We start from the raw sequence: 18002 nt of genomic DNA on the forward strand, positions 1-18002 counted from the left end.
TGGGAAATGTGTTTTTTCTCACAGTACTGCTGATTGTTGCTGTCTGTGTCAAAACTATGGTCACACTCATTTACTCTTGAAAACCAGGTGCAGGATAAAGATATCTTGTGGTGGCAGCACTGCTTTTAATTGTCTGCTTTTATGCAAAGTTCAGCCAAAATCTGGTTTCAACAGTGACTCTTCAATAAAAGAAAACAGCAACAACATCAAAGATCTGTCAGAATCACTTTGTAAAGAAGTTAAAAATCTGCTACTGGATGCTACTGATTTGTTGATTTCTGATTTCTTGTCAGTTTTAATGATAGTCAAGTAATGCAGTGTGTTATTAAATTAACCAGTTACATTTTTTAATTTCTGATTAATACAATGGGACTAGATAAGATAAAATAAGCCACACTGCATATGTTTTATCATTTAGAGGTGAATCCTTTAACTTCTAATATAATAAAAATAAACTTTTTTTTGGAGTTGAAGCTAAATCACAGCTTCTGTCTACCAGCTTCTAAGTTAATGAAGGCATACATATTTGATTAAATAAATCTGCATCATGTTATGTAGCCTGTTCTTGTCTATACTGAAGCATAAAAAACCCTGCCTTGAACAAAGACCAAAGTATCTCTATTCATCTCAGCAGCTAATCAGGGACGTACCAGTTTCACATGAAATTCTTGTTATGGCTGCTCATTTTCATGCATTCAAGTGGTTCATTGGTGGTATGCATGTACATTATATATGGCTTTATGATGTCTTGTCCTTTGGCATGTTCAAGCAAACAGTAGATTACATAAGAAACACATGCAAACATTTTAGAAGAAAAATAAATTGAACCCTCATAATATCACCTTTTAAATCAACTTCAATATGAATGCCACTATATTTTAAAGTCCTTTAATTCGACCAACTTCATGACTACATAGATATAAAATTATCAAGATCTCAGTTCATCTATCAGTAAGTGAGACAAGGAACAGTCTGAAATTTCAGTCATGCACAACTTAGTCTGGTTATCCTCTTCACAAAAGGAGTAAAAATACCATGTTGATGGTTGAACAAACACGATCAAAATGTAGGAAACATCAGTCTGAGGTGGATCCAAAGTAGGTTATGGTGGTGATGACTTTCCTTCCAGTTGTTTGAACATTTAAGCTAAAATTGTCTCAGTAACTACTGGGTGGGAGTAAAATACTGTTTTGTTTTCAATGGTGTTGATTTTATTTTGAAAATTTATAATGGGAAAGTGGGGGCCACTGGGGCCTCTTGTGCTAAAACTATATACCATGATCATCCACAAAGACAATGAATATTATGATCTCCATAATTAGCCTTATGTTGTGTTATTTTATCTTATGTTGTATGTTCTGTTTCATTTTCTTCTTACGTCACATCATTTTGCATCACGTTTGGTAAAAATCATTATAACTTACAATGTTTAGCATAATCAGCTAGCGTCTTTAAGAGATGATTAAACAAGTAGACACAATTGGGAAAAGGAAACCGACATCATATTATGCACACACAGTCTGAATCTTGTGGTCATAGTATATGCACAGAAACCGTACACATCAACACACAGACAGACACACATACACAAAACATACACTCACAGTGAAACACACGCTAACACACACACACAAGCATTCTTTGGAGATCTGGTGTCATATTTTTGTCTTGACTTTAAAGTGAGTCAACGCCGTGCTGAGTGCTGAACTCCTGGAAATCCTCTGGGATGGTGTCTGTGAAAGTTAGGCATCATTACACAAGCTCAGAATCTAAGTGAGGCCAAATTTATTCTATTCACAGCTGTTGTTTATTTGATCTTTAACAACAAGTCTTTTCAGACATGTTATAAAGGCAATTAAAAAGAAATGTATTAAAAACAAACTGCTTTGAGAACAGCAGAAAGACAAGACAAGTGCTCTTTAACACAGTAGGCTAGTTCAAAATACTTAAGTGTTTAAGTGTTTCCTTACCATTGCAGCGGTATTTCAAATTAGACCAGATGATGTTTTCTTGAGAGAAACAGAACACACCAAGGCGTCCTCCCCTCATGGTTGTGTCAATAGTCACTCCAGAGTCTGCCACCAGCTCAGTTCCCTCATAAAACCGTGCCCTAAAAAAAACATAAAAAGTAATTTTTGCTCATGTTGTGTGTTCCACTCTGGACATTTTGTGAAATACACGTATTCACTGTCTTTCAGAGTTAGATGAGAAGATTGATACCACTCTCATGTCTGTAGTTACTCTAAATATGTAGCTGGAGCCAGTAGCCATTTAGCTTAGTTTAGCATAATGAGTGGAAACAGGAGGGAAGGTATCAAAAAATTCCCACCAGCACCTTTCAATCTCCCTAAGTAACTAAAACAAATGATAGGTTTTTTAAATTGAAAAAAAAAAAAAACCTTTGCCAGGTGCAATGACTTCCTGGAGTTTTGTTGTCACTGTGTGGTTGCCAGTCAAGATTCCAGGAAGTTACTTGAAAAATAATGATGCGCATAATAACGCCATACTAAATGGTGCTGCGATATTCACAGGAAAACTTATATCTAATAGTTATTAACAGCAAATTACACCAATTTGAGAACATTTTACACTACAGCAGACAGCAAAAAAAAAAGCAGCCACAGCAACTACACAGTCAACAAACAGGAACTAATGCATGAGAACTGCAGGGAAATGAAGAGGGAGAGACAGCGCCTGGACAAGAAAGAGGTGTGAACCATGACCACTTCATCATAGTTTTTTTTAATAATGCAGCGCAGTGAGGATAGACATTTCATAGAGGAGACGAGCGTCTGTCTGTCACTGTGAACAGACTCCAGCCTGCAGTGTAGTTTATACACTTCACTGATGAAGCACAGAACTGCAGAGTAACATTAGGCTTCATGATCCAAGAAGGTTTTTCTATCACATCCACTTCTATATTTGCATGCTCCTTCTCTCTCGCCCACCTACTTGAGCTCTCTCTCTGTCTTTTTTTTTTAAATCAATTGATTGTTTTTATAATGCCAGAGGGGGCTCATACTTCTCGTGTCCATGTCTCTACACATTGGTTGAAATAAGCACTTTATTTTAAAAGTGCGTGAATTGTTCGATTTTTGCATGTCAGACGGGGTAAGGTCGCCAGTGCACGTAACCCCCTGTAAATTGTCTATTTACGTTTTTACAGATAAACAAAATACACCCTGTTAATTAGTGAGCTTAAAGGTGCTGGTTGATTTTAAAGGTGCTGGTGGATTTTGTTATCATCAGAGGGAGTCAGGCTTGCTGGATCCCCTCTTTCTAGTCTTTATGCTGAGCTTAACTAACCGGCTGTTGTAGCTTCATATTAAACAGACATGTAGTATTAAACTTCTCATCTCACTCTCAGCAAAAAAGCGAATATGTGTATTTCCCCAAATGTCAAACTATTTCTTTATCAATATGTGGACAAATATACACATTTTGTCGTACCTGATGTATCCAACCTGTGGCCGGTGCTGCAGGTACCAGCGGTAGGACACCTTGTCCTTCCAGCCTACATTTCTTGGGTCCTTCCACAGCAGACGAACCTGGTCGTTGGTGTCTCCTGTGTGCCATAGTGAGTTTCTCAAGTGCTCCCCGGGGCCTGATCTGGACTTCACAGCCTGACGAACAGTGACAGAGAAAAGTGAGGGGGGATGTGGAAGCAGACAGACAAGAGAAAGGCAGAAATGTGGAAAACATGTTGAGAGTTAAAAATAGGCGGAGGAAGAATCCGCTGCTGGGGAATTGTGACATGACATGGCTTTCACCTTAAGCTGGATGCCGGGCTCAGCCACAGCTCTGAAGGGTGTTGCCTGCCAGTATGTCTGTTCTGTCTGCTTCCACATCACCACGTAGAAGGAGGATGAGTCCTGGTAGCCAAATATGAAGCCTGCGTAGTCGTCATCAGTCACTGTATTCACGTGAAATGTGCCCTCAAAGTCCACTCCACTGAAAGCAGTGTAACCTGACAACAGAAAGCCATAAGGATATTATTTATGTTCAGGATTGGGCTGTGTGTGTTTTTTTGAGAATGTTTTAGTGACTGATACAAGAAAATATGTCTCACCAACAGCAAGTCCTGGATCACTATTCATGGTCTGAACAATTTCCATTCCCTGTGTGAGAAAGAGAGAGAGAATTGTTAATGAGGACTTTAGCACTTTTGCACTTTGGTGCCTTTATTTGCTCAAGTCTTATTAAGCTAATTAATTGTAACATTGACAATTATCATATCAAATATCATTTTTATTTGATATTGTGAACTTGTTAGCCAACAGAGAGAATGTCACAGAGAAACATCATTCATTTGGATTTCTGTCCACCTGATCCAGTCCAGTATTCACCCTCTTTTAGCCTTGTTTTTGGTTTTTAACTCCTGATGGCTATCTTTAGCTACTAAATGCTTCACTATGCTCACCAGCTAGTTGCTAACTGTGTCTGTCTACTTTTTAGTACATATTTACTTTCTAGCCACTGTACTGAAGAGGAACGTTTCAGCACTCGGTAATCTCACCTGGTTCAAAACAACCCAGTTGGGGTCAATCTGGGCATCACCCTCAGGGTCCAGCACTACAGTCTGATAGGCCCTGAAGTCAGTCAAAGTAACCTCAGCATTCTCAGGACAGTTGTCAATCCTGTCAATCACTTTGTCCTGGTCGAAGTCAGACTCACACACATCCCCAACTCCATCACCTGGGTGGCACAGTGGGGGGGGGGGGTATAGAGTTAAAGTGAAAAAGACAGTGGATAATTGTTTCATGATCAAGTTACAGGTGCAGACACTTGTTAGCAGTAAGTTTTTGAAACTAGCACAGATGGTGTTACATCAACGTCATTCACTACTTTTATTAATTTTAAAACTAGTGTGTTTCCTGCTTTGTCACAATGAGGTTTTAGATTGGTTTTAACAAAAATGTATAAAAGGCCTGCCTCCAATGGAAATTAATGTCCTTTTTAAGATATTGCAGAGCTGCAAGGCCTGAATATAAAACATCCCAAATATGCTGCCAATGAGTAAACAATGCTATTCACATTTTTCTTTAATTCTGATTTATTTTATTGAAGCTTACTCTAGTCTGCACCATGCTGCGTGAGTTTGTTCCCAAAATTATGCTATGCTGCACTAGCACAATCAGTGGTGTGTGTTTCTTATAATATGTCACATGCAGTTCTGAATCTGTCTGATTGATATGGATCATTAAATGGAAGGAAATAAGTGATTTCCTCCCTCCATACTGGAGTCAAGATACACTATTTAGACTGTGAATGTAAAACAGCCATGACATCAAGAAGGTCACAGGCTTGGTGGTTCTTTGCATAAAATCTTCATTTTGTGCTATTGGTGATCAATTTGGCGAATGTATGAATATCTTACCCAATGTGGGCATCTTGTTTAATGTTTTAAGCTCCTAAACAGTAATAATAATCCTTCAGTGTTTTTGTATATTCCAATGTTGGCTATATATGGGTAAAACTACCATTTCTACATTGTGCCTATAGAGGCACAAATAAAAATCTACCATCATTACCCTGAAGGTCTCTCTCGACTTTATATCACTGACCTCCATGACCTGCCCCACTTGATTTCAATTGACATTCCACTCCCACTGACTTAAGTGCCCCCTTTTGTTTTGTTTTTTTTACATTTTTATGTCCTGTCACAATGAGTCACAAATGGGTGCAAGTGCAGGCACTTTCACTCCAACAAAATTGCCACTTAAGGTTGCTTTTGCTTGATCTGCGTGGGCATGAAACTGGGGTCCAAAAGTGCATGTAATGGTCAGTCAGGAATAGTCCAGGGAGAATTGAAGATGAAATCATGAACATTTACCTCTGATCATCAAGCTGATTTTCAGCAAATACAGCAACAATAATATCTGAACATTATTGTAAACTGTTTTGATTGTGTGGTATATGACAGTGTGACGTATTAGAGACTAATAATTACTCACTGTTGTCATCAGTCTGGTCAGGGTTCGGTACAAGCCGGCAGTTGTCTGGTCCCGGTGGCAAAATATCAGGGACCCCGTCGTTGTCATCGTCATCGTCACACTCGTCACCCAGCCCATCTTTGTCGGAGTCCAGCTGAGAGCTGTTGATCACGAGTGGGCAATTATCCTTGGTATCCTGGTGACCATCGCCATCACTACAGGGGAAGAGACACGATCACACGATGTAAGTAAAAGCTGTAGTAATAGTACTTTATTAGAAAAAAAAGTTCAGATATCTGCAAGAACACAACACAGTGACTGCGACAATATTATTACCTGTCTTGGTTTGTGTCACAAGAGTCTCCAACCAGGTCATTGTCAACATCAGACTGAAACAAGAGCAGAGAGTTAAGCACCATTTTCTCACACATGAAGTTCTCAGATCCTTTATTTAAGTGAAAGCACCAATACAACAATGTATAAATTTGCATTTAAAGTCCTACTTAAGTAAAAGTGCAAATGTATTATCCGTAAAATGTTCTTAAAAAAGTAAAAGTACTGCATAAAAATGGCTCCCGTGAGTAATTGATATTATGGATGCATCAATGTGCAAGCTGCATTTTACTGTTGTAGCTGGTCGCGTTAAAGCTAGTTTTAACTATACAGTTTGGTTGTTTTTTAAGTGATATGAAAAGTAGCTACTAATTAAAGCTTCCCAAAAAATGTAGCGGTGTAAGAAGTATATTATTTTCCCCCAAAGTTAGCATAAAATGGAAATTAATTACAAGTATTTGAGTAAATGTACACTACTTTCCTCCAACTATCTTGCTATGACTGACCTGGTTTGGGTTGGGGATGTCGGGGCAGCTGTCGCAGGCATCTCCCACTCCGTCTCCATCCCGGTCCAGCTGGTCTGTGTTCTTGACACGCTGACAGTTGTCCAGAAAGTTGTTCAGGCCTGCTCGCCAAATTAACAAGAAGAGATGGTTAGTGTCATTTAGCAGAAATTATTTCACCCAATAATACCAAACATTCTCTGGTTAAAGCTTCTCAATTATCAGGCTTTGCTTAATTATTTCTCTTATGTGATAGGAAATTGAATATCTTTGGTTTTTGGACCGTTGGTCAGAGAAATCAAGTGATCTGAAGATGTCACTTTGCCCTTTAGGAAATTATGATGGACATTTTTCACAATTTTCGGTCTGTTTAATAGACCAATCGATTAATCAAAAGAACAATCTGCAGGTGGTTGATAATGGTCATCAGTTGCAGACCTCTTACTATACAGTTATTTGGATAAGAATCAATTAAAGTATTATGTTTATATTACATAACTTTATATTCATATTAAAGTACGCAAGATATTCTTACTTTCCTACACTACAGAGTAATTTATTTCCAAGTAATTGACAATCAGTCAATCAGTGAATTTATATTTTGATTAAGGAATTCATACAGAAACTGAGACATTGTATCCATACTTGTTTGACCAAGTTAATAATTATATGGCATGTTATTTGTAATACCAGCACTAGGCTGCACTGTTGCATTTGCTATGTCGGTGAACACCAGTTTGTGTTCAGATGCTATTTTTTATTAAACGCTGGGAGGCAGCAGCACCACCACAACTGCATAAAGGTCAAGCAGCAGTGATAAGGAAAAACTGTCTTCTCTCCTGTGGGGTTTTTTGAGGTGTAATCATGCTGGTGAATGATCAAAGCTTGTGTTTTGCTCTGGGGTCAGACTGCTACTGGCCTTGACTTTATTATCATTTTTTTCAGTGCTGTTTCGCAGGCCTCAGCGCATTTATAAAAGCATCCATAATATTACACAGTGATATTTCTACAACATGATTTAGAGAGATGTGTAATTTACTTTCTGCACTAGTGTGTTTTCTGTATAATTTAATGTAAGCAGGATGGAAATGTGAAGGAGAGAACAGAGTAATAAGTCATAACAGTGAGTGCCTTCAGTGATGCTGGTTATATAAGCATGAGCGTCAGTGTTAGTGATGTAATTTCTCTCCATACCATCTCCATCCATGTCGTCATCACAGGCGTCCCCTTTGCCATCGCTGTCAGTATCCCTCTGGTCAGGATTCTCCACCATGCGGCAGTTATCACAGGCATCTCCGTGGCTGTCCTTATCGCTGTTCCTCTGGTCCACGTTGGGCTTTAACCAGCAGTTATCCTGAGACAGACAGAGAACACAAAGGTCTCATTCACAGCATGTGTATTTTTGTGGGTGCACTTGTGTCAGTGGACAAACTTGTGTGCATGTGTTTGGGTGATGGTGTAAAGTATGTGCGTCTGTGTGCTTCAGAGCTGAAACAATTAGTTGATTAACCAATTAGTCGATCAACAAAAAACTGTTTTGATGATCAAAGTATTGTTTAAAGTTGAAAAATTTTGCTGAGAGTTAAATGAAAAGACTGTTACCACTGTAAATATGAAGTTACTGCAAGTAACCATTTAGCTAGCCTGGATCTGTTCAAAGGTAACAAAATCCGCCTTCCAGCACCCATAAAGCTCTCAGCAAAATGGCAGATAAGCATGCTTACCAAAATGTCAAACTATTCCTTTAAGCCATTCTCTCCATTTTCTTGTTCCAGCTGCTTAATATTGAAATGATGTGCTGCGTTAATTTTTCTCATGATTATAAATGGATTATATTTGGGTTTTGGACTGGTGGTTGGACAAAACAAGCTCTTTGAAGACGTCACATTGGGCTGAACGACAATGTGATGTGAACAAAATAATCTAGACACTAATCAACAGATTAATCAACAAATGAAAATAATCATTAGTTGCAGCCCATGTGTGCTTACATGCATGTGTTAAAATATTTAAACTAACCTGTTCGTTTGGTATACCGTCACCATCGGCATCATCATCACAGGTGTCTCCTTGACCATCCCTGTCGGCATCCTCTTGACCAGAGTTAGGAACGTAGACACAGTTATCCTGTGAAGAGATGTTACAGTAAAAGAATGGAAAAAAAGAGGCCTGCCTGTGACAGCAAAGTTGCATTTGCTGACAATTTGCTCTCTACCTTTTTACAGTTTATATCTTTGCATTTGAGTTTCTCATCTGGGTATCCATCAATGTCGGTGTCCTTCCCACATAGGTAGCCGTTGCCAGCCCAGCCAATTCCACACTGACAAGACAAATGAAACTCTTCAGAAACTCAGACAGCTGTATATGGAGTTGTATTTATGTACAGAGTGAGTGTGCAGGCAATATATAAAAGTGTGTGAGAAAAATACCTGACAAGAGACTGACCCGTCCCTCTCTACAGTACACAGAGCGTTGATATCACAGGGGTTGGTCAGGCTGTTGCCACAGCTGAGCTCTGGTTTACAGCCCTTCACCTGATCTCCTGTGAAACCCGACTTACAGCTACCGCAGTGGTAAGAGCCCTGTGTAGGAACAAGGATATCAGGTTTCTTTGGGCCGCAGTTGGAAAGCCACACAAAGGACCTGTCCCGCAGATAATATTTGACAGTAGTCTTACCACAGAATTGTGACACACTGAGTTTGCAGTGCAGCCTCCGTTGTCCGGTCCTTTGCATTCGTCAATGTCATCACAGACCTGAATTTGGTGCAGAAGCAAGTAAAATCTTGAGGTACTTTTTTTTTTGGTTGTATTTTTTACACAGCTATAATAACTAGTTATGTTTCAAATTAAGATTTTAAATAAAAAATATGATGAGCTTATAAAACACAACAAATTGTCAAAGATTAAACCAGTGGCTTGCTGCCTTTCTGGCCCATAATTCCTTATAGAATTTAACTTTGTCGAGTTGGGGCCCCTAGATGTCTATGAATTATTAGAAGTTCCACCAAAGAGAGATTACCCCTATAAACTTCTAACATGGTTTCATTTTAATATTTCTAATTCTCGTACATAATAAATTAATAAACTCATTACTGCCCAATATTTATTTTATAATTTCCTTAAAAGAGGAATGAACAAGGGGCTGCTCTTATTTGCCTGCATATTCTGTGCACATACCCAGAACATACACTGTAAGAAAGAAACTTTACTTTACACATTTTTCCTCCACATATTCCCTATCTACTCCTCCTCTCCCCCTGTACTTAAACATGGTATAGTTGACCATTTTATCAGTATCCTATATGTACTAAATAATTACACCATAATTTGAGGGCTGTAATCTAAAGCGTTACCCTGTATTTTCTTTTATAAACGCTGTAAGTTGCATGCATCCCTTTATCATTCTAGTCTAATTTTGTCTTTGTATCCTCCATATTTCATCCACTCTTTTACCTGCTTGTTGGTCTGAGCGAACAAAATGCCCACACCCTCCACTGCCAGGCCAGAGAAGCCTAGTGGACAGGCGTCACAGCGGTAGCCCGGGGCAGTGTTCACACACTTCACTCCAGGGAAGCAGGGGTTAAACTGGCACTGCAGAAAGGAGGACATGAGTTATGTTGAAGCTGCAATATGTGTATGGTTCTCACAGGGCTTCTCCCCGAAAGCTTTTAGGTTTGATGACACTTTTGCTCATGCAAAAAAGAGAATGCTGAAGGGGCCAGTCCTTGGAAAAGGGGTCAGTACAAACACGAAAAGAGAGACAGGCAAAGACACACACACACACACACGCACGCACAGATCCTTGTACTTCCGTCCTAGTGAGGACTTCATTCACAACAGTCATGTCTTAACTTTAACTCAAATTTTTACCGTTACCCGTGGCTCTCATTCCAGAGCCCTATTATACCATATTAGCGTCTGTGAAGTGCCTTCAGACTCTGTGTGCCACTTTGATGATCCCATGTTCTAAATCTCCAAAAACCTGGGGAAATCTGTATATACAATTTTCCGTAGACCTTTTGGAGACTAGAAATCCCTGCTCAAATTTATTGAAATTAGAAGTCTTATTTTCAGTCTGCAGTTTGGCGATACAAAACCTTTTCAGTCCTCATAGGACTTTTTCAAAAAATAAAGCAAAACATTACATGGCGTAATACTTACAGTTTCAGACAAAAATGTGCTTTACTGCTGTATCACCTAATTTTTATGTTGCTTACCTTTGAAAATGCCCCCAAATAGGCCTACTTAAAATCCCAAATAATTAATACTACTTGCAGGCTCAGTTTACTGCTTTGTTTCTGTGTGGAAATATATAAATTTTGTCAACAGAGCAACAGTATCAGGTCCACAATTACCTCATGGGGGTGCAACAAAATTTGTACTTTACACACTCTCCATTACCATTACATCACTGTTTGTCTTCTTTTTGGCATCAAATCGGGAATAATGGCCAACCTTGACATCCAAACCGTAATGGCCCACTGCCACCTTGATGATTGAGCAACATATATATTGCTATATTGTGAATGGGATCTATTGTAACTAAATACAAATACAGTGATGAGACACCTCTTTTGCATAAGGAGAGTATGTCAAAAAACAGATACTTGTATTATTATGTTAATGATAACAAGCCACCAGACTCCATGACAAAAACAGTAATTATACCTATCTAGTCTACCGCGGCCTCGATTGGTTAATTTGTTTGTGTTAGTGTGTGACTTTGGTGTTTTTAACCCTTTAAAACACCAAAGTCACACAAGGACACAAACAAACTAACTGATCGAGGCCGCGGTAGACCACAGAGGTAAATTACTGTTTTTGTCAATGGATTCTGGTGGCTTTGACGTGAGCAATATTGTTTTTGGTTTAACATACAGGATTTTACCCAAATAAAGGGTCTATCTCTGTAGGTATCTTTTCTACAATCTTGTCAGACACTTATAATAACAATCTTAGCTTGTTAGTGACAAAAGCACTTTAGTGGATGTATTTTGAAGGTGCATTGTAGCCCTGTTTTGCTGCTTCCAGCTGCAGCGCACTCGCTCAATACTGGACAAATTTCAAAGAATGTTGTCCCAATTAGACATAGACACAAAACATGAGAAAATAGGTTCCAGGTAAACAGAGTTTACCCTTTAAACTCACATTGATTCTCACAAAATTAGAAGTAGAGAAACACACACACACACACACACACACACACACACACTGAGCCTTACTTCGTCCACATCATCACAGTTGAAACCATCCCCAGTGTACCCATCAGGACATGGTCCACACTCAACACCATCTGCCGTCTCTATACACATATCGTTACGGAAACAGACACCTGGGGTACACCTGGGTTTCACCACCTCAGTACCACCCAGACCTTTAATTAACAGAGAAAACACATCAGTTTTATGTTGTTTGTTAAACTTTCCAACAGTACATATTTACTGGTGAGTGACATGGAGTTATTTGGCTCATCTTACCGCAGGCCTGACACTCTGAGATGGTGTTTCTGAGAAATGAGGTCTCTTTGACCTGGAAAAGGTCAAACATAAACAAGTTTATATGCAATCAGGAAAGCGGTCAGGGAGGTCAGGGGTGAGGAGGCAGGGATTAAGTGACCTCAGAGGAACTGTTAGTGGTAGTTACCTGCTGAATGAGGACGTCTTTCAGCTCATTTATCACCTTCGTTAACTCCAGCATTTGATTGGACAGCTGCTTCGTGTTGACCCCTAAGAGAAAAGGACTGTTATTTTATTGAACTGAAGCAGGGGTCGGGGATTTGTTTTCCCCCTGCTGGGATTGTTTTCTTAGGAAACATTTGGACGTCTCTGTTGTCCAGGGAATGGATCTTACCTAGAGTTTGGACTGAGTCTCTTTGTTGGAAATGGCAATCTTGTATTGACGCAACATTCTCAAACGAGTCCCCAACCACCAGCTTGAGCTCGTCTAAACTCTCCTGTTTGAATAAAACAGGTCAAAGTGGACAACTAAGCCATCTGGAAGCCTCCAGACTCATTATTGGAAACGTATTTATTATTGTATGGAAATACTGTAAGTGATGGGTCACCTGCTCTCTGGCTTGCATGGTCTTTAGCTCCACCATACCATAGCCTGCTGGCAAACCCTGGAATGCAGCAGGGAGATCCCTGACTGTCTCCACCAGCCTGCAGTCCAGATGCAGCTCCACCCCTCCTGGCCCCTGCTGCTGCATCCCCTTCAGGTGGAACAACAGTCTGTGTTGTTGGCCATCTGCCAGCACCAGGTTGTTGAAGGTCACTGAGCTCATCCTCTTGTCGCTCCGCAGGTACCGTAACACAGCTTTGATAGGACAAAGCAGGGAAAGAGGAGGCAATGGTAGCAAAGAAGAGAAAATAACGAGAGAGGATTTACATGGAGCATTTACTGTAAATGGTTGATTCATCCAAATTACAACAAGACTAAGGATCTATAGCTAGTCTAGCAGCAGCTGTTCTTAGGCACAGCGGTACGTTGAGCTAAATGGTAATGTCAGTATGCTAACATGCTCACAATGACAATACCCCAAATACAATGCAGAGAAATTAAATTGTATTTTACAGCTTTGAATACATACATTTGATAAATCCAGCAGCAATTTGACTTACCAGAACCACATCCTGATTACACTGAATAATCCACAGACCTCACTGTGAACTGTTTTTTTTTGTTTAAAACTACTTAACAAAGAACAGAACATGGTGAACTCACATGAACACATTAAGGTTTTAATGTAGTGAGTAGTTGTATTGATGGTGTATCAAATATATATGCTAAATATAAATAAATATGCTTCCTTTGTGGTGTAAAATTGTCTTGCTGCCACAAACTAAATTCCTTCCACCTCCATATTATTGGGGTAGCAGAAATCCCAGAGAGGTACATCTCATGACCTGAACAAATTCATCTAAAACTATCAGCAACTGTGGTCTTGATAAATAAAGTTTCCATTGATAACAAACTAACTTACTTAGATTTTGATGGAAATAAATAGGAATGTGGAAGTAATAAGCTATAAACACAGCAGTGATACATTGTATCACCTTATAAAGTTGATATGGTGAATATCTTAGTAAACAGTTGCTTATGTGCACATAAAATACAAAAAAGTTAAATATTCTCCCTATTTTTGGTCTCTCCTGTCTCTTTGGGGAAATATATGGCTCTTTGGATGCTAAATGCACCACAATGTTCACCAGCTATTTGCTAACTTTGTCTGTCTGCTGTTTGATTATGAGCAGGTAGTGTACAGTTGTTCTTTGAGCTGCTCTTGCTGCAGCTGGAAACATTGTTGATGAGAGCGGTGAGGGTGAGCCAAAACAGTGAGCCAAAACAGTAAAGTTATGGACTGCTAAACCAAAACAATGAGCTGAAAGATGCTAAAATGCTCTGTAGACCTGAAGGGAACAGCAGAATCTCATGATAATTCTCTGAGGGTTTGTCATTGTAAGCAACCCCTTGCAGTTCACACCCAGTCATTTAACCCATTGTTAACATAAAAATATGGATTAGTGCAGCTTTAAAATGTACCAGAGCTTCTTTTATGTTCTCATACCTCTGTTGAGCTTCCCCATCACAGTGAACTCAAAGTACTTGCTGTTGTCCCTGGGGTTGAACAGGCCAAACACAGTGGTTCCGGTCTTGGGCTGCAACTTGAAGGAGGTTAGGATGAAAGCCTCGTTCACCCCTTGCTCAGCCAGACCCCCCTGCAACAGGTCTGGCAGGCAATCAGGCGAGGTGAGCAGATCATAGACTGTTGACAGGGATGGGAAAGAGGGAAGTGGTGAAGCACACGAGTAATGGATGATGAGATATGAATATTTACAACCTGCAGCCACGCGCTGATCCCAGAGTAAACACATCCTGAGTCGACAAGAAGAAGACGATGATGTTGACCCAGTGTTTGTTGCTCTTGCGAGACACTGTGTCAATCAGTCAGCACAAACTTGGCAGACAGAGTTGGCTCAGAGAAATCACAAAGATGTGGATTTCAAAGCAAGTAAGAGCTACAGTATGCCCTGATGTATGATGTAAGCTGTTATTATTAATTTGTGTTAGATTCACACCAAAGTTGTTTGGCTGATAAAATGTATGAGAACTCTCATTTCCAGCCACAATTCATTCGTTGTTCTCACAGGCAGAGGTATTGCAGAATTTAGACATATTTACTGACAGGGTGCTTAGTGGGAGTGAAATGCCAGAGAGACGTGGTTTCGCTCATGGTTAAAGTCTTCCTTTAATTCAGTGACTTGGGAGCTGGGCAGGACACAAGAGGATGTGCAGTGAATCTCTAGTCCGCCATCTGCTCACATCATGAATACACAAGTACCCTGAAAGCAGTCTGCAAGGCCCACTGAGGGAGGGAGCAAAATTGTTCCCAAATGCTCCCAGAGATTGGCTGTCGTCAGCCAAGATTGTGAAGCATGATCCCCAGATGAGATCTCGCCTTTTTTCTTTTATCTCTCTCCGCAGTCCCTCGTGCTCCGTCCTGCACATGCCATATTTCAACATAACACGGGGGATTTAGAAATGTGACTAAGCCACCAAAAATGCCTGCTTACACAATGTTGTTAACAGCCCTTTCACCAAAAATGAGGTGAGTCTGGTGATAGATCTCTTTTTGACTCCTATTGGTCCAATAAAATGGCAAAAGTCTAAAAATGAACAAAAAATCTCTTGGACAGAGGGCTTTGGGAGGTGAGTCAGGGTCGCCTTACACCAGAGATCCGGTGGGAAATTGTTCCACTTCACTCCTCGATTAACCTTAGATTTCAAGCTTCATAAAACCAGTTCAGCTGAAAGCCATAAAGTAATCCAGTGTCGTGTCCTCTCTGTAACACTAGCATAAATCATGGTTACAGATTACTATCAAGTGCACAAATGGTCAGCATTCTTCATTTTACTGCTTAATAAATACTTCACATTTGAGGACTTGCATGTAGAAATCTGTGATTTACTGTATTGTTATGGTTAGAGGTACCTAGTCAGCCATTAGTAATGATGAAGAAATTACATCATTAACATCAGTGTGTCATTAACATAAACAGTGAAGTCACATTTTCGCATGAGTAACCTGGCAGAGATTCATTATTTCATGATGTAAAATAGTGTAATAATAATATTATGCACTCAGTTGCGTGTTTTTAGTTCGAGACAAAAACATTTAAACCTTCAATAACAGATCTTTTTGGCCATTTGGGTGCAGTGGAAACAAGTTGCAAACACAACATTGATTTCGTCACCTTTTAAGTTAATATGTTGGGCTTGTTAGCAAACAATATCAGTTCAATATTTCCACTCTTTAAGCTCTGTTTTTGGTCTCTACCAACTCCTGAGGGAAATATCTGGCTCTTCAGCTGCTAAATGCTCCACTATGTTCACCAGCTAGTCGCTAACTGTGTCTGTTTGGTATATGGTTCTGAGCAGGCAGTGTACAGGTAGGCAGGTAGGGATTTGGGATTTGCGCTGAGAGTGAACCAAAAGAGTACATTTGTGAGGACCAGCTCAATAACAAGCTGAAAGTCATAAAGCTGAGGGGAGCTGCTGATAATTATCTGCGGGTATATCACCATGAACAACCTCTTTCACATTGTCACGTTGCTTTGACATTGTTGTTTGAGACATTGTTTTAATAACAAAACATAGATTATAGCTGCTTTAAAGATGTGCTTTGTCCCTGTGCAGGGAGTCTTTCTGCCAAAGGTAGAAAGTGAGTTTCGAATTCCAGTAATCTTAGCTACCGGTGAAGTCTTCCTTGAGGCATTAATTCTGATCAACAACCTTTTACAGAGAATAACTGTTTGGTGCTACTAAAATCTTACTTACTTCAGCTTTAAATGTGTCTCTCTCCTATTGAACACAGTGAATTTCAGTCATGCAGACAATGAGTCATTTTCAAGGGATATGATAGATGATGAACTCCATTAATCTGGACTTGCTTTATACATAACATCAGGCAGCTATTGCCAAAAGATTGTAGGGATTAATGGATGCATGAAAGCTGTGCCATCAATCACTGGAGAGATTTGTAAGAAGCTGATGAACTATAAACACCAGTACTTCTACATGTCGTCTGCAGCTTCGGTTTGTGTGTGACCTTGAACAAATTTGTGTGTGACTGTCAGAGAAAGAGAGAGAGAGGAGAGTCTATGAGTGTGTGTGACTTGAAGTTCAATATTGCGCCCAGATCATCTCTGATTATTCCCATGTGTGCAACCTATCTGGAAATGTTTGAATTAATAAGAGCCAGAAAGCTGGATCTCCCGGGGTAATCAAGCAGATCTGGCTGGACAGTTATGAGAAGCAGGGTGACTTTACAGAAAGATGGTGGTTTACTAGCTTTATTCCTTGTCTTTGTCTACCTCCTGCCACAAACACAAAACTGTATTCGACTGCCTCATTTTTTCCACAACTGACGTGGATATTGAGCATTTTATTCGTACCTCAGTGAGTATTACACACCATGTTTAATCCTTTGTGTTCTTTGGGTCTGCATATGATATTCTTTTTCACAGTGTCTGCTTTATCCATTATGCATTGAACTCATACATAGTGTGTTAAAATACCCAGTGGTGGAGCCATTAAATCTTTTTTGACAGATAATGAAAATGGAGGATTACATCACAGCCAGTATGTCAGAAAAATGCTGCATTCAAATAGAATCAAAGACATATTTCTTTGTGTGTGTGTGTGTGTGTGTGTGTGTGTATGTGTGTGTGTTAAAGTGTAAACAACAAACATAAAATCAAAAAAGGTGATTTTCATTTCTTCAGCAGCAACCACAGCAGTTGCAATCAGTTATTACCAATCAATATGACGCATTTTGTTAAAATCATAATGACATTTAAATAACTGAGATAAAAAGCAAATTGAAACACTTCAAATAACACTCACCCAAAGCCTGGGCTTCCACGTGTAAGCACAGTTTTAACAGCAGCTGTGAGGCCAGAATCAGGGCTGTCCACACACCCATTTTCTCCTTCCAACTGGTCCCAGATCAGCAGTTTCTCTGTGGTGACTTATCAGCGTGTGACACAGCGTCAGTTTCCCTTATGTTTGCGCTGCTGTGAGTGGCGCGTTTGAGCCCTTGCCTCCTTTTTGAATCAGAAGAGAGACAAGACTGTCATGGTAAGCCTAATGGAAGCTGCTGACAGTTTTCCTGTGTGTGTTTTTCTGAATTGGTGTGTGAATGTGAAAATCGCAGGAGTCTTACTGAGGGAG

General features: G+C 39.8%; 1 protein-coding gene and 1 long non-coding RNA gene across 3 annotated transcripts; one reads left to right on the forward strand and one right to left on the reverse strand.

Moving 5' to 3' along the window:
- Positions 1-872: 872 nt before the first annotated feature.
- On the reverse strand, positions 873-17934 carry thbs4b (thrombospondin 4b). Its single transcript, XM_046067278.1, has 22 exons — positions 17676-17934; positions 14338-14535; positions 12835-13085; positions 12621-12723; positions 12414-12496; positions 12248-12299; positions 11993-12144; positions 10224-10361; positions 9447-9524; positions 9199-9351; positions 8985-9089; positions 8789-8896; positions 7964-8123; positions 6773-6891; positions 6270-6322; positions 5955-6148; positions 4517-4695; positions 4070-4118; positions 3771-3967; positions 3451-3623; positions 1971-2110; positions 873-1733 (listed from the first exon to the last, which is right to left on the reverse strand). The coding sequence occupies exons 1-22, from the start codon at positions 17752-17754 to the stop codon at positions 1675-1677; spliced, it is 2823 nt and encodes a 940-aa protein (XP_045923234.1). The 5' UTR covers positions 17755-17934; the 3' UTR covers positions 873-1674.
- Positions 5986-9341, forward strand: LOC123981987. 2 transcript variants are annotated; one of them, XR_006827873.1, is made up of 4 exons: positions 5986-6177; positions 6292-6919; positions 7990-8147; positions 9060-9341. It is a non-coding gene; the product is annotated as an uncharacterized LOC123981987 (long non-coding RNA). The 2 variants fall into 2 exon arrangements; XR_006827872.1 differs by lacking the exon at positions 9060-9341 and having other exon boundaries at positions 7990-8575.
- Positions 17935-18002: the final 68 nt, after the last annotated feature.

The sequence above is a fragment of the Micropterus dolomieu genome, linkage group LG13 (genome assembly GCF_021292245.1).
Source record: "Micropterus dolomieu isolate WLL.071019.BEF.003 ecotype Adirondacks linkage group LG13, ASM2129224v1, whole genome shotgun sequence".
NCBI classification, from domain to species: domain Eukaryota; kingdom Metazoa; phylum Chordata; class Actinopteri; order Centrarchiformes; family Centrarchidae; genus Micropterus; species Micropterus dolomieu.

Excerpts from the sequence above, each read along its gene's own strand:
- thbs4b (XM_046067278.1), bottom strand. The coding sequence starts at position 17,754 with ATGGGTGTGTGGACAGCCCTGATTCTGGCCTCACAGCTGCTGTTAAAA. Across the intron at positions 14,536-17,675 it reads CGTGGAAGCCCAGGCTTTGG|TCTATGATCTGCTCACCTCG; the intron begins GTGAGTGTTATT and ends CCCTGTCAACAG. Across the intron at positions 9,090-9,198 it reads ACGGGTCAGTCTCTTGTCAG|TGTGGAATTGGCTGGGCTGG; the intron begins GTATTTTTCTCA and ends TTGTCTTGTCAG.